Source organism: Lissotriton vulgaris, chromosome 2_2 (assembly GCF_964263255.1).
Source record: "Lissotriton vulgaris chromosome 2_2, aLisVul1.2, whole genome shotgun sequence".
In the NCBI taxonomy this organism is placed as follows: domain Eukaryota; kingdom Metazoa; phylum Chordata; class Amphibia; order Caudata; family Salamandridae; genus Lissotriton; species Lissotriton vulgaris.
In genome coordinates, this window is record NC_141688.1 from 15,429,476 (window position 1) to 15,446,502 (window position 17,027).

The 17,027-nt window shown below is 51.8% G+C and overlaps 1 protein-coding gene across 1 annotated transcript in view; it reads right to left on the reverse strand.

Annotated features, from left to right (window-relative positions):
- The window catches only part of SORD (sorbitol dehydrogenase), a 288,944-nt gene extending 286,723 nt beyond the window's left edge, over nucleotides 1-2,221 (reverse strand). Inside the window, exon 1 of the mRNA XM_086959185.1 lies at nucleotides 1,980-2,221. Within this exon, the coding sequence (XP_086815311.1) occupies nucleotides 1,980-2,042 (63 nt within the window). The 5' untranslated portion in view covers nucleotides 2,043-2,221. The remainder of the gene's footprint in view (nucleotides 1-1,979) is intronic.
- Between the last annotated feature and the right edge of the window lie 14,806 nt (nucleotides 2,222-17,027).

Below are 17,027 nucleotides of genomic sequence, written 5' to 3' on the forward strand. Positions count from 1 at the left end.
ATTCAAAATGTACTGTTTGAGAAGAGCCTGATCTGTACAACTCCAAGCCTTAAACCGTTATGGGGGGACTGACCAAGTGCGTGGGGGCATAGGGTCCAAAATACTAATGTCGAATAACACTCCGTGGTGATTGTACCACATCAGAGGAAGGACCTCATTTACCGAGATCTGTTCATTATTCGTTAAAAGTCTATCCAGCGTATAACTCGCCGAATGGGTAAGGCCACTGAGTCTTTGCAGGAGTCCTTTCACCTCTAGCTCCGAGGTAAGGGATAAAGAATCGCTATATTCAGTGGCTTCCAAATAAAAATTAACATCCCCTAGAATGGTAAAATTAGATATACCAACAGTAGGTTTCCTACCATTGATAAGTAGTCTCCCCTACGGCCCAGTGGGCGGTAAAGGAGTATCCCCTTAAAAGATTGATGATTGTAAAGTGTTACGTTGAAATGTAATGCCTCGAATACCGTTGAGGGGACCATTTCTATCTTTACTAGTAAATCATTTCGGTGTATGAGAGCCAACCCAACCCCACTTTTCTTTAGTCTATTGCATCTGTGTGCTGAGAAGCCGTCAGGTGTGACAATCCAGGAGTCTGGGCCCGCTAATGGGTCATCCCATGATTCCGTAATAAGTAAGAGATCAAGCTGATGGTTATCTAGAAACTCAGCTATTTCATATTTGTGCTTACTGAAAAAACTAGCATTGATAAGGGCCAAGTGAATTTTGACATTTTCTTCGTTATGCTTTATGGGGTGTGATTTGCTGCATGGTTTGCCTTTTCTTGCAGCATAATGTACTCAACCCTGCTGCATGATTCCAATGGCCCTGCTCATTATGCAGCTCCCAGTTATTATGGAAAGTGATATATATGAAAATTAATTCACGCCCCTATTAACAGAATCGTCTGTAGTGAATTCCACATCAACCTGACACACAAACACATCCTCAGGCAAGCGCTCAGGCCCAGGCCCGTGGTTACTGTGCTTTATTCCTCGTGGAATTCCATCTAAAAGTAGAGCTCCTGTGTAAAATATGTCTAAGTGATTAAAACATGTGAACAATAAGTTGCCCACTTATTTAATTACAAAATTAGTCCTCTCAAAATCCCTTTAGAGATCAGAAACAAGCCCAGCCGAATTCAGAGTTAACATGTTAGGAAACTTGGCAGATCTAAGCGCGTCGTATTTACGTCACGAGCCTTAAAGCACACGCAATTGAAAGAGTCCCAGAAAGTCCACCATAGAAGAAAGCAAAAAAGTGCCGCCATCATGGAGGGGTGCTGTTTTCAAATACTGAACGAACCGAAAAGGTTAATTGGGAGCGCAAATTAGTGTTTAACATAGCCCAGACCCCTACCGTAAAATAAAAACACATTTTTCATCTAAAAAAAATACATTTAACCTCTATGCAATTCTTGTATATTTATCAAACTAAAATGTTCAGGATCTTTCATAAAGACTCCAGATGACTAGACTTTTCCGTGTTCAAATTGTAAATCCAAATTTAAAGATTATCAGGCAGAAATGTAACAGTGTCAAGATTCTAATAACATCACGCAGACAGCAAAATGTATCATATTCCTATTTGAATTGTCTGTCTTTTGTGTTGCTGGCCTTAAATATACCGCTTCAATATTTCTTTTTTTTTTAAATTCCTCCGAAAAGCATGGTGAAATCGGGATAGAATAGTGATAGATTGCAACGCCCACAAAAGACGGAATTCGAATAGTTCACCTTGTTGCTGAGACAAAAAGGGGAGGGTAACCCGCCTTGAATCTCGTATTTTAATAACTTTAGCAAACGCCGTGAACTGAAACGGCTCTTCCCTTCCTTATATTAAAATACAAATTCAAACGCCCACGGTGCTGTGTAAATTTTTAGGTACGAACACTATAAAGACGACTCTATCGACGTGGGGGGGGGAGGTGTTGTACTAGAATTCTTCTTTCTGTGTGCCTTGCCCACTTTAATATTTACCAAACGAAGGTCTTGAACGCCGTGCACCACCACAGACAGATTTTCTGCTTCTTGTTTTGCCATGCCTGCGATCTCGTGAGCTGAGCACTAGTTTTTCCCAAACACTCTCTCCTCGGAGCGGACTTGTACGTTTTTCCTTTTCCCCTCCTACACTCGTGATTTCCTCATCCTGTCGCGTTTGCAGGATCAGAACTCGTCTTTTTGCCCTTTGGTGTTTGCTCTGAATACTCTGGCTAATAAGTGGGACAGGAGCTTGTTTGCCTGTGGTCTGTGCCAAAGGTCCGCTTCGGCTTACCTGTGCAGCACAAATCATGAAATATAAATATTATATAAACACTCACGCTGTTTGTTGAAATTAAAACAGGGGCATTGCGCTGATAATGCCACTACACAGGTCTGCACCTCTCCTTAGCTTCATTTTATATATAACAAGCATTGGAAATACAATAGCATACCTGCCAACTCACACGGTAGTCCTCGTGTGACGCACGATAACGCCCAATCATCACACAATCTCCTGGTGAAGAGCCGATAATGTATTGTAATTTGCATTCATATAGCACTTGTTACCCCGATGGGTGTTGAAGTGCTTTTCTGGCTAGTAGCACTGATGGAGCAAGGACTCAGTTTTGCAACACTTGCTCAGATACAATTCACTTGTTTAACTAATTAATTTATTAACATGAAATTATTAATTATGTCTTGTGATTAAACCTCGTTCAACACAATCACATGAATAAGACAGTGAAGCATGCCTACGTGTTTACTAACCATTAATACGGTTAGCGGACTAAATATGCGGCTCTAACAGGGAAAACTTTGCTGCCCATGCATTAGCAAAATCATGGGTCCCACTCTGCAACTCTGGGCAATAGCTTGCTTAATCTCCACAACGGCCCCAACAGTGCTTTGATGCCTGGCTTCACCTTGGGGGTGCTCAGGAGTGGACATTTCACAGGGAAAAGCCAGGAAGAGGTCCTCAGCGGTACGTGTACAGCACCAGGAAACCCCTGTTGGGGTATAAGTGCGCTTTACAAGTACAAATTCATTTAATTTCATTTTATTGGGGTCGGTGTGGATCCGGAAGTGCAGGTGTTCGGCGGTGTTGAGGGTGTCGTCAGCGTGGGTGGTAACCTTGAGGGTGGACTTGTGGATGATGGCTATTCCTCCTCCGATTCCATTGGCGCGGTCCCTGCGGGTGATCTTGTAGCCATCCGGGGTGGCTATGGTGATGTCGGGCGCCAAGGAGTCGTTCCACCAGGTCTCGTCAGGTAGGCCACATCTGGGGCGGAGGTGTTGATCAGATCCCAGAGCTCGACGGCGAGTTTGCGTGCGGAGCGGGTGTTGAGGAGTATTCAGCGGAGGTGGTTGGGTCCAGTGTTTGGAGGCTCGGTGGTTCTGTCGCAGGTGAAGCTGCAGGTGTGGCAGGAGAAGGGTCCGTGGGTCTATTTCGGGGTGGCCTGGAAGCAGGTATGGTTTATGCCGGTGTTGAGTGTGTGGAGGGTGCTGGCTTCGTAGTGATTCTGGTGTGATGGCGTTCACGGGGTCCAGGGGTTCTGGCGCTGGTCGCAGTCCAGGTGCGGACGGACGCAGACGGGCTTGCCTTAGGCGCGCCCGCTGCGCGCGGCCGCTTCTCGGCCTGCATATGAGGTGGTTTGGGAGGGAGGAGCAGCTGGGAGGTGGGAGCGGGCAGGCGAATTGGTGTGCAGGGGGGCGGGGCCGCAGGGGGGCAGCGGCGGGAAGGGCCGGATCGGGAGAGGTGGGGCAGGGGGAACTGGCGCACAGGCAGGGGGAAGGAGAGAAATAAGACTCAGGAAACACGGAGGCAGCAAGGGCAATCAGGTGACGAGCAGCAGCGTGGGGGTGACCTGCCTGCAAGCAGGGTCAAAGGTCGCTCCTGCTATCGCTACTCAACCTGTATAAGTGGTGGCTTGGGAGGGAGGAGTAGCAGGAAGGCGGGAGCGGGGAGGTGAGTTGGTGTGCAGGGGGGCGGGCCGCAGGGAGGCAGCGGTGGGAAGAGTCAGATCGGGAGCGGTGGGGGGCAGGGGGAAGGAGAGAAAATAGACTCAGGAAACACGGAGGCAGCAAGGGCAATCAGGTGACGAGCAGCGGCGAAGGGGGGCGACCTGCCTGCAAGCTGGGTCGAAGGTCGACACCCTGCGTCCCCTAGCAAGGTACATAACTGTACCATCTCTGTGACTGAAAGCAAATCCCACTGCAGTGGCAATACCAAATCTCCCGATGGCGGTGGCCCCCTCATACAAGCCTTCATGACCAATTTCTTGCAAGAAATAAAGGCCGAAATTGTATCCCTTAAATCTGACTTTAAATCATATCTCCAAGACCTGAAGCACGATGTGGCCAAAATTGGGGGGAGGGTGGATGACTTGGAGCAGACCCTCGATCTCCGAACTGAGGAGCAAGAGGACTTTTGGGGCACCACTAATGTTTACAGTTGGACTCTGAAAAGATCAAGCATGTCCAAGGCACTTAGCATTAAACTTCGCTAGGTAACACTGCAAACAGACAACAACATCATTTGAGAGCCAATCGGGAATGGTGAAAGACAAGACAGGTTAGATGATACTCAGAGCTGGCTGCCCTGGAGTAGAGATGTTGGGACCTCTAAGGGGGTTGATATGATGAGACTCCCTGTTTCCTCAGAGCTGGTTGGTGGCCTCTAGAGCTGGAGGAGCAAGAGGCCATCCACTCCTGACTGACCAGGCAGCAAGGGATCTGCTGATAGACTTGAACTAATAGTTTGGATGGGAGGCAAACACCTACTTATCCAAGGGAGTGGGAGTTGGGGATGTTGTTTGCCGTTACACAGGTTTGGGGACACTGAGTTGCACCGTTTCATAGATTTGATACAGGATGACCGGGAGTCTCTTACACACCGAATAGGGGGACATGGGGAGGAGAGATGGAGCATTCCTCTTAGAGAAACATGCGATGGTTGGCACACAAACATATAAATGCATGACATGGAATATTCTGGGAATGCATACTATGGCGAAGAGATATAAAGTGCTATCTTACCTCAGAAGGAGAGGAGTACAAATAGCTCTTTTACAATAGAAGCACCTCACACAGAAAGAGGGGATAGCACTGCGGAGGCTATGGAGAGGCCATGCCTTCTTCGCCACCTACTCCGCCTACACCCGGGGTACCCTGATATGGATATATGCAGGGGACCCATTCCACGTGATAGATTCCCTAGTGGACCTAGAGGGACGATATGTGGTAGTAAGAGGCTATCTAGAAGAACGCAATTTAAATATAATAAGTATATATGCCCCTAACACGGAACAACCTGCATTCTGCGCACGCTTGTCCCCATACTTGACTAGCCCTACGCTGATTGGGGGAGGCTTCAATAGTGTAGCTGATGTGAGCCTCGACATTTACCAGCCCCCACTGTAAGATTCATTAACAGCGTGCGCTGCGCTAGCATTCGCTGACTGGCAACGCCACTGGGGACTACTGGACTCCAGGACAAAGCTACATCCCCATGACCAAGACATTTCTTACTTTTCACCCATGCATGACCTCCATGTACGATTAGACACTTTTGTGCACCATGGATGTGCATTGCTCAGTGAGCCTGACCGAGTGCCTGTCCAGAACAATTTCGGATCATAACCCAGTCATGCGCGGCCTACAATGGGCGTACCCTGGACCTGTAGGTTCCGTCCGGACGCGTTAGATGACCAAGTGTTTAGAGAAGGGATTCGGGAGAAGTTGGTCAGTACTTCAGAGAAAATGCAGGGACAGCCTTCTCCCAATGGCAGAGTAGGACACCTTTTAGGTGGTCCTGCAGGGCCACTGCATTGCAGAGAGTACCGGGATCCGGCGCACACTCCTCTTGGAAATTGAGGGCACAGAAAAGGCCCTCAGAGAGTTAGAGAAGAAACGCCCATAAAACCCAGAGTTACAATCAGAGGTTCAGGAAGCTATGGAGGAAGTAGCGCAGGAGACAGAACGACTCAGGAGTTTTGACTACAAAAAGTACTTGGACCGAACACATGCGGAGAGGGACAAATCTGGGTCCCACCTGGTGTGGCTAGCTAATCCCACCAAAAAGAGCTCCCGTGTAGTGGAGTTTGACGATTGCGAAGGCAATAGATGTTTTGACCAAGAGTCAATCAATGATATCTTCGCACAACATTATGCTGGACTGCACCACAGCCCAGCCAATTGCAATAGGACCACAGCACGGGAATACTTGGCCTAGCCTAGACCCGGATGAGACAAGAGAGCTTGGGTTGGATATTACCAGACAGGAAATATGGGCAGCCATTACGCATATGGAGGGGGCCTTGGCCTGAGGCGTCAAGATGGCAGTCGCACTTTGAGAGTACTCCGGACCCCCTCCATCATCCGCCTTGCATCCGCCCCTTACTAGCTGCCATCGGGCCCTTCACACTGTCTGTGGAGGTCCCCTGTCCCTTTGGCTGTCCTCCGGTCCCGTTCCTGCGTGGATTTGAGCTTTGTTGTCCTGGTTGGGCCTCCTATTCCCCGGGGCTGCGCTCTGCAACATGGCAGGCCCGTTGGTAGCCCATTCCAGAGCCTGCACCCTGGACCTTGGCGATCCGTCCCCCGGCCCCCTCCTTGCCATTCCGGGGGGCGACTGTGTTTACCTGATATCCGGTGCTGCCTGGGGCCGGGTCGCTCCTTGGGTCCCTGCGGAGAGAGAGCACAGCCGCGCTGAGAGGCCTGCCTTTCTTGCAGGAGAGACCGTCAGTGGATTGTGGGGGCAGGCGAGCCCCGAATACGTCAAAGTTCATGCCGGACAGCCCGCTTCTGCCTGGTGCCCTCCGGTGTGGGCTCAGCGGGTTCCTGGATATGGATGCACTGTGTCCAGGGGCACTACTGGGGTCGGCTGCCAGTGTCAGGGAGCATCGTGGAGTGGCGATGCGAGACAGAGCCTACCTCGTTTCCTCCTGCGGGTCCGGCCTCTTCAGACCCCCTGAGCGGTTGGAGGCGGGGGGTTTGCCTGGGCCGGCGGAGTCCGCACCTCTGAGGAGCTCTCCGTAGCGGCTGTGCACCCTCCTGGCTTCTATTAATCTGCCCTATCTGGCCCGCCTTGCCCGCCGGGATCGGCTGCCTTTGTCGGGCAGTGAAGAGGCGAGCCAGGGCCTTCCTGCCTCCTGTGATTCTGGCCCCCCCCGCGCCTATATGACGGAGCTGGGGACTCGGCTACCCCCCCCTAGGCCTGGGCAACGGTGCCCTCCATTTTGGCTGCCGGGTCCACTGACAACCATCCAGAGCTCCACGCGTCTACGTTCACTGCTGCGTGCCTCCCGCCTTGACTTAGCATGCGCCCTCCTACCTGCTTGATCACGGCGGCACTGCGGCCTGATCTCGGCCCCCGCAGGCTCCTGGCCCTCGAAAAGAGGGTGAAATCCTGTCTGCCCTGGAGGGCGGGCCTCCGGTGACTGCAGTGAGAGCCGGTGCCGGCTGGGGGCTGCACGATGGTGCAGAGGGCGCTGTAGCTGCTTTGGTCCCATCCCTCATTGCTCTGTTTGGCATATCCGGGCCTCCCTGCGGACGTCGTTGGGCCTAGTGGCCCCTCAGGGACACTTGCTTGGGACTTCCTGGTCTCGGCTACCATTGTCGGGTAGCGGCATAGGGGGGCGTTGGCTCTATCAGACCCTCCAGCATTTCGCGATTTCGCGATTCACGAAAAAATCGCGAAATCGGCAGATTAGCGCGATGGCCGCGATATTTGCTGATTTGGCCGCTAAAAAGGGTCTCCGTGAATAAAGGAAATAATTAAGGATTCTTATTGGTTGCAATGTGGCGCTTTCGTCACTAGGTGTCGCTGTTGAGCCGTAAGATAGTTGCTTCCTAATGCTCGGCAGACTGACTTGTTATCGTGTCACATACAGCTTAGTCTTGCTAGCAGTGGTGCAGCTCATCATGTGTGCCAGTGGGGCCGTGACCCCGTCACCACGGTGACCCCGTGCGGCTCACCACCGCGGCAGCCGGACGACCGTGTAGTTCGGCTTGACAGAGAAGACCCGCGTTGTTCCAGTAGGTGTTTACAGTCGGTTTTAATTACTCAAGTTTTCGCCACTGCCGGGCAGGCGCTGCTGACATGGCCGGGCAGTTGCAGCTGTACTTCTTTGCAGCTCCTCTGAAGCAAAGAGGGCATGGTTTTGTTTTCGCTATGGGGGCACCACAGAGAAGTCAGACGAGGGCATATCTTTATCGTGGCTCTCATGCTCCTGACCTCCCCCGCCCCCCAGACAGCATAATGACTGTCTCTGATGTCGCTGGTCGCCCTACAATTTCACACCCAAGGAGCTGAGAGAGGCCCCTCGGTTCCATGTCGTTATAAGCAAAACAGAGCCCCACTGCAGCTCCGGGAACAGCTGCCATCCGGGGACCGTAATAATTAGGGGGTCATTACAAAAATAATCATGTCCCAAAGAACAGCGCTGTGCATTTGTCAGAGGTATACTTTTTGTTCTTGGACTAAATATTTACCTCTAATGACTTTATTTTCCAAATTGAGTTACATTCCAACTTGGTTTTAATGAGTGTCACAGCGTTAAATTGGTGACTACTTCAGCATCCATCAAGAATGTTAACACAGGGGGGAGGAGCCAAGATGGCGACTGGTGAAGACGTGTAGGCTCCCGGCTCCGGCAGCTACCTTTCCTCCGCGCTGGTATCCTGCATCCTATCCTGTAATTTTTGGCGGCGGAATGCGCGCTACGTTGTGCTGACTCATGTTGACTTTCCCGGGCCTCTCAGCTCGCCCGGCAGCCGGAGATAACTGAGAGACGACTTCGAGCCCTGGCCCCGGGACTACGCCACCGACTGTCCCCGAGTCTGGGAGGCTGAGGGGCGGCTGATCTGCCCGCGATTCGCCGACGCCGAGAGGGTGGCAATCTCCTCCCGAATCGGACTCCTGGTTGTGCAGCCTGCTGAGGAACGCCGCGATCTGCGCCCTGTGACCTATTACCCCTCAAGACGCATTGCAAACAGGGCGTCTTTGTTTGAGGCTGGTGGCGAGAGAGAAGGAGCACACGGCCATGTTGGGAAGACGTTGGATGCCTGCTCCCTTGGCCCGGTGCGACGGCTTGTAGCGCTGCAGTCCTCAGTGTCGGCAGCCCGACCTTCCTCGATTTTACGGGCTTGGAGCCCTGTGCTGCTGTTTGGCCGCGCTGCACTCGCCTTGAAGTTTGCCCTGTGCCTCGACCATCAGGATGGGGTCTGTTGCCTCAGAAACTGGGGGTGAGCACCCGTCCCTGTCTGCCGGTCATGTCGCCCGACGAGCACTGGGGGCCAGTTTGCTCGTTCCTCTCCGGGAACGTGAATGTGGGAAGCTCCAACCACCGCTCTCCTACAAGACTATCCTGGCCGCCCTGACCGACTTTAGGACGGAAATGTGTGCGGGTTTTCGAGCGCTGAGTGATTGCCTCGAAACAATGGCGTCTGATCTACGGAGGGATCGTAATGTGGAGGGCCAGCCAACTCTGGAACTATTTTCACCTGAACCTACGGGGGATACAGTGCTTTCCCTTACTGGCGGTGTAGACGTGATTTTCTCTGCCTCTACGGACGCCTGCCACCGGCCGACCAGTGTATGTGCTTGCGATACTTTGTTTCCCTTGTCTCCGGGGCTTTTCACTCTGCCGTCTGAAACAATGTTACTGCCTCATGCCCGGGACTTGCAACAGCTGGCCCCTTCGGTGGTTTTCCTATTGTTGCCTTCAGTCTGCGCTCCGGAGACCCCATATTTCCCTGATGGCCTATGGAACTTGATTGCGAAGGACAAAGGATAGACTTGTGCCGTTCGATGGCCATTTTGTGTGACTGGCTTACTCTCCTTCAATATGCAGCCATGTTGGTTCTTTGCCTTGGTGGGGGCGGGCCTTCTTTATGCGCCTCATTTTGGGGTCTGTCCGAGGTCGGGTCAGGGCTAGGTTCTTCTTACGCTGTCGGTTGCTTGGCTGGTTGGACCGGGATTGGAAGTGGTACATACTTGTTTAAGTCGCACACGTTATAATGTCTTTCCCTAACTGCTTTTGTATTAATGTCTGATTCTCAGTAGTCGCAAATTGTGTGGGGATAGTGTTCCTGACTGAGGGGCTGGGAATGTTTGGATTGGCTCCTCCTCCCGCTTCACTTGTAGTTTTTGAGAGTTGCAGTTTAGGATGGCCTATTCTCACTCTCTATATTTCAGAGTTATAGTCTTATTATTTTTCTTCTCTTTTCCTTGCTTCTCTTCCTTTACTTGAACTACATTTCGGGTTCTTTATGGGGCGACAGGCACATTGTCGGGGGGGGGGTAGGCCGTAGCCTCCGCATTGGTGTAGGGTGGGGGGGTAGATTTTATTTCCCTTATTTAGTTTCTATCGGCCTTTTTTCTCACTTTCCTGCGCTTTCTTGTACTGTTTTCCTTTCTGGGTCTGTGATAGAGGATGGTTGGGAGTGGGTGGCGCTGGGAGTGGTACGAGCATGGTTCCTGTTGTCCGCATTGTTTTTCTACTGTATTGCCACTCTGATGGGGTGCTTCACGCAATTGCTGCTATTATTCCTGCTGCCTACTCATGTGGGGAACTACTGTACGGACTCGGATCTCCTTTACATCTATCCTTCATTGATTTCTATTTAATCGGGAAAAACTTTAAAATTTAACCTTTACTGCTACTTCTCCCTGGCGACATGTTTTTCCAGTGTAACTGTTATTAATTGTTGCTATATCACCTGATGCCGTTGGGGGACCGTATTGCTGGCACCTGTGCTCAAAAGTATTGTGGCCGGCCGGATGGTTGTAGGCCCGTATTTGTTTTCTGTAACATGCGCAATAAAGGTTTTCAAAAATTTTATAAAAAAGAATGTTAACACATTTTGGGTCTGTAAAGGAGAAGAAATATTGGTAAAAGCTATTGTCAAACGGGTTCTTAATTTGCACTGCATAATCTGCATGGTGCGGCTGAAATTATCTTCTGAGCAGGTACAGTGCCTGCTTGCCCCCTGTTGCTGAGCACTGCTGTCATGCAGTCTATGTCTCGTTAGTGTCCTTCCGTTTCTGGTACTTCTAAGCAATTTTAAGATATAATTAGAGATTTTTGTTGCTCAGTGGATAGTAATTTCTAATTGTTGTATGTTTCCTGCATCTTCATTGCTTGATTTTGCTTGTGAGAAAATGTCACTCATATTCGTTGAAATGTCACTCATAATTACACTAAAATTATGAAAATGTCACACATAGTCTGAAACCTTGGCAGCTATGATTTTTTATTCAGCAAAACAAAACCTGCGGAGAACAACAAAATCAGAGAGTTTCTTCCCGGCAAGTGGATGACTTTTCACCCTGTGTGTGCCAGTAACGTAACAAGAGAATTCTGTTGGCCTTTGCGGATTGACTTTTTCAGTGCGCATGGCATGGTTTTTAAAGGTGAAGATTGCACCTGATAATGTACATTCACACAAATTTGTGAAATAACTAGTAAGCAGGAGGTGACCTCCCTATGCAGTCTGTCTCACTTATTTGGATCAGCCACTAGGATCCTGAGCCCTAGGGTGCCTGAGGAAGAGGTTTCCTGCCTCACAGATCAAGGAGGGAGCTGTACCTGGCAGGGGTACATACATGGGCACTAGAACATCCCAGGGAGAAATCCAGCTCTTTCCTGCGAGGTTAGGACCAGAGCTGTGCTTCTGTAGAGTTGCAGACACTTTAAACATGCCTATTGCAAAGTGGAATATTGTGCTGAAACCGTTTCCATTGATTTCAGACTGAAAATGAATGATTTTGAGTAAAATAAAGTGCCGCAAAAATGCCGCTAAATTTCCATATTTGTGCCGCTAAATTTGCTAATCCATGCCGCTATATCCTGGGGGGTCTGCTCTATACACTATCAGGAGGGGCCGCCGAGGGAGAGCTGGTCATCGTGGGGTCGGACCCCCTCTCCTCCTCCCCTGATCCCTTCTGCACCCTAGCAGATCCTCTTCACCATCGCTTGCCCCACCACCGACTAGAGCTGACCGCCTGCTGATGGCTTCCTCTCGCCCGCCGTGGCACAAACTGGTGGCTCACATCCCTCCTGGGTTGGCGTGGGGGTGGCACCCTTCCTTGACCAGGACACATGTCTGGGGGGAGGGGGAGGTACTGGCTGTCTGCTGGCTCTTCCTGTGGGTGGACAAAGACCTGAGGGGGTTGGCCTACATGCCCGGACTTGAGTATCGACAGTCTGGGTGTCGGGGGCCCCCGTCCTCTCGGGGTGGTTGACTGCCTCCCCTGCCCGTGCGACAGCTGGTCCCCACCTTGGGTGGCGATGGGTAGGACCCGTGCCCTGCAGACCCCTACCTCCGGATCCCAAACAATAATGGACAAATACACCACAAGCGACTGGGATCCCGGAGGGGGAGAACCCACCACCATTTATCCACTATCCTCTTTTGACGCGTCACAGACCTCAGTGGAGAATAAGATCAGTGAGGTAAGGGTAGACATGGCCCTTATTCGGCAGGACCTGCGAACGCTACGGTCTGGGTCTCGGAGAGGGTATCGCGTCTCTCCACGACTGAGGATGATATAGGCCAACGTAAGACTCAGGTGGCCCTTCTTCAGACTCCGACCTCGGAACTCCACCGCCGGGCCGAAGACGCCGAAAAAAGGTCAAGGAGGAACAACCTGTGCCTCATAGGGTTCCCCGAGGGGGCGGAGCAAGGCCATGAAGACACGTTCATGGTGACTGGGTGCCCACCTGGATGCCTAAAGACTCCCTCTACCCATGGTATGCTATTGAACGTGCCCACCGCTCCCTGGCTCCCCAACATGTCATGTCATGTCAAAGATTTTTCTATAGGGCATCTTATCACCGCAAGGTCTCAAGGCGCTTGCAGCATAAAAACCAAATGATCAGAAGGGGGGCTAGGATGGAAACAGAAGGACTGCTTGGGGCTAAACCAGAAATGGGAGCTACTTGGGGAAGAGCCCGGTGTCTAATGCTTTGCGATATTGCTTGTGTTCAGTGATGGATAGGAGGTTGGGAGGCAATTTGTTCCAGAGAAGAGGGGCAAGATAAGAAAAAGAGCGCAGACCGCACCTGGAGGTACGGGCGCGCGGCTGGGTCAGAAATACCACCGCCATGAGCTCCTGCCTGGCCCATTATCCAGCGGATCCTCAATTTCCGGGACGGGGACGCTATTCTTAGGGAGGCTTGGATGCAGGGTCCCCTGACTTTCCAGACCAACAAGATTATGGTCTTCCCAGACTACACCAGGGAGGCGCAGCCTCAGCGTTGCACTAACGACAAAGTTAAACAGAAGCTCCGTGATCTGGGCCTTCGCTATGGCCATCTCTTTTCTGCCCAGCTTCGAGTCATCTTTCAGGACAAGGCGCTTTTCTTCTAAAGTCCCCAGGCGGCTTTGATCTGGCCTCCTCTCCTGCCCTGGGGGACCCTTCGCAACCTCACCCACCCCTACCTAAGTCCTAAAGGCGCCGCAATAGGTCCCGCAAGAAGGGTGACCGCCGGGGAACAGCCTCCCGTTCACCAGGGGGTGTGCCTCAACTGTCCCTTCCATATGCATCACCTAGAAGGTCTGCATCTCTCTGGCTCCCTGATCGATCTGGACCGCGCCCCAGGCCCCTCTGTGGCTCTGCGCCAGGCCATTTCTGACTCTGACCTGTCACAGAGTCCGGTTCTCCGAGGAAAATGGGCCGACGGCAGGAGTTGAACTCAAGGGGCTGTTGGCAGGACATTCGTAAGCTGTTCTCTTAGCGACCCCTACAGCGGTGCTCCCCTTTCCAAGTCCGTACACATGTAAGGGTCCACCACCATCAGACCGAGCTCTAATACTCGTATTACTTGAGTAATCTGACTTCATTGTAGTCCTTTGACCTTACTGCTTACTTGGGTGTTTTTTTTTCTTTCTCTTTTCTCTAGCTATTAACGATCCTCTCATCCGCCTACATGTAGGGGTCGATCTCTGTCATGCTCATGTTTTGCTAACCGTTTTATCTTAGCACTCCAATTCAGCTGTGTTGCAGGTTTGTTCTTGTTGTTTCCTTTCAGGGCGACAAATGTTTCATGTTCAGAAGTGTAGGGTGGGAGGTGTTGAGGGAGAGGGAGGGTGGGCAGACCATTGTCTCTTGATGGTTTATTGTTTTTGGCCACCTACAGGCCGCCATTTTTTGTTTTTATTGCCATCAATCAATGTACACGCATCACCGCTGTTATGCACCCCTCTCGTGATGCGACAGGTGGTCCCTCTACGTCCTGCTTTGCCTCTGCTAAGCGCCTTTCTGATTGGTCCTCCACCCTGGGTCTCTGCGACGCGTGGAGAGTGTGGAATCCCTGGCACCAACAGTACACCCACACTTCCGCGGCCCATCATGTTCATTCTCGTATGGACCTGCTCCTAATGCCTGCCCTTGATTGTTCGTTGGTGTCCAGAGCCACTATTTTGCCCAGGGGCATCTCGGATCACTCTCCTGTCTCCCTCCGTCTTGGGAACCCCCCGATGGCGTTCGTACGACTCGGAGAATGAACACCTTGTTTTTGCAAGACACCGAATTTGTTGAATCACTCGGAAGGCAACTGCAGCAACACTTCGTGCTCAATAAAGGGTCGGTCCCCTCGCCGGGTACTCTGTGGGAGGCCGGCAAGAACACCATGTGTCCAGAGGCTTGGTCCACACGAAGCGCACGGCTCAGGTCGCCCGTCTTGCACAATTGGGGGCCCACGCTGCCCGGTTGGAGTCAACTCAGGCGTCTGCTGAGGGTGCTGATTTAGCCCGACAGCTCGCACTGCTTCGGGAGGAGATCTGCCAGATCTCCCTGGAAGCCGCTAAAATGCTCTGGCACTCTTCGGTGGCTCGAGTTTATTGCTGGGAAGATAAAAACTGGAAATTACTCCATAACCTAATTTCATATACCAAGGCCACTCGCACCATTCTCGAGGTCTGTGTTGGGAATGGTACCCACCACTTCACCTTTCGGGCTATCGCACAAGCCTTTGCGGAGTACTATACCAATCTCTATGTGGGCTGGCCCCCCGAGGCCTCCCTAACTGCACTGTCTTACCAAACGATCTCGGAGACTCTGAATCTCCCCCTCACTTCAAGGGAAATTCATGAGGTCATTTCTCACTTGCATTCCGGCAAGACGCCGGGACCAGGCAGCTATCCGTAGGAATTCTATGCGACCTATTGCGAGTTGCTGGTCCCGAACTTGGTGGAATTGTTCCGCCATGTGGTGGACAAAGGGTCCTTCCCCCCCGAAACGGACGTGGCCACTATTGTGGTGCTCCCGAAGACACAGCCGCCCTCTTTTGCTTGTGCGGATTAATTCCCTATTTCCCTCATCAACACCAAGGTGAAAATCTTCGCTACTGTTTTAGCCCAACATTTCTGCCCTGTCTTACGTGATTTGGTTCATCTGGACCAATGCGGTTTCATGCCTGCCCGGGGTACACGGCACTGCATTAACCATCTGCACCTCGCACTTGCAGATCTCCACCGTCTCACTACATACTTAGCCCAGCTTTTCATTAATTTTGAAAAAGCCTTTGATACGGTGGACTGGACTTATTTGGATGAAGTGCTAGAGGTGATGGGGTTCGGCCAGCCTTTCCGGCGCCTCATTTGCGTTCTGTACTCCTGCCCTAAAGCGAGGGTCCTAGTCAACGGTGTGCTTTCAGAGGCGTTTTCTATCCTGAGAGGCACTCACCAGGGTTGTCCGCTCTCACCGCTCCTATTTGCACTAGCGTTGGAGCCCCTGGCCTACTTATACGCCAAGAACCCTGCATCCGGGGCTGGGCGTCAGACCCATTGCCGGTTGATAAGGTCGCCCTTTATGCGACGACATCCTCCTTTTTCTGGCAGACCCCTAAACCTCGGGCCCGTGCTGCTTGGAGGTCCTCTCCGCTTTCGAACGGGTCTCGGGCCTTCAGCTCAATTCGTCGAAGTCCACTCTGGTTCCTCTCCACCCGTCCTGTGCCTGTTTCAATTGGCAGACAACCATCCCCTTGCGCCGGCAATCTTTCAAGTACCTGGCGACTTGGATTGCCCTGCTACAAGATCTCGAATGGGCCCTGAACATTACACCCCTAATCACCAAGGCCAGGGCAGAACTTAGGAAATGCCAATATCTCCCTCTTAACCCCCTTGCAGAAGTGCCCTTTTTAAAATATTGGTTCTCCCCCGTTTCTTGTATATTCTGCAGAATATATCCTTTCACCTCCCGGCGAGCTGGTTTCGTGAGTTTGATGTATTTTTCACCTGTTTTTTTAGCGGGGGCAGGAGATCGCGGATGTCCCTGGCACATTGCCACATACCTCCTTATGGCGGGGGTATAGGAGTAACCAACCTCCATCTCTATTATCTAGCCATAAACCTTATCGTGGTCCATGACTGGTTCACGGGCGGCTGGTCCGACCCGGCATACCAGGTAGAACTCCAGGCAATAGACTTCCCACGACTTCAGGTCTACTTGTATGGAACCTCCATAACAAGGGACCTACCCCCAATCACTTGGTCGGTCCTCCTGGCTTGGCGCACTGCTTTGCGTCACACGAGGTGGAATCGGAAACTTACCAGGCAGACGCCCTGTGGTGTGGCACTTGGCTGCAGGAAACCTCATCCCTCCGGGACTTCTATCGGTGGGACCACATAGGGATTTCGCTTCTTGGGGACGTTTAGTTGGGGGACCATACCAGAACCTTTGCGGACCTGCAGCAGCGCTATTCCCTCCACACTTCTCAATTCTATAAATATCTGCAGCTTAGGTATGCCCTGGGGGTGCACCTTTCATCCCCCACCTCCCTTCGCGAGTTTACTCCCTTCGAAGCCCAGGTGATGATGGGGAATCTGAGTAGAGGTGGGGTTTCTCGGATTTATCGCTCCCTTGTGAACAATAGCCCTGCAACCTTAGACGCGCTGCGAGTCCGTTGGGAGGATTGATTGGGCCCCTTGGAGGAGGCAGATTAGAGGGACGCCCTCATGGCCCCCAAGACCCTGACGACCTCATCCACGCTGCGTTTAGCCCAACTCTATTACTTACACGGGGCTTACCTCACCCGGCGCGCT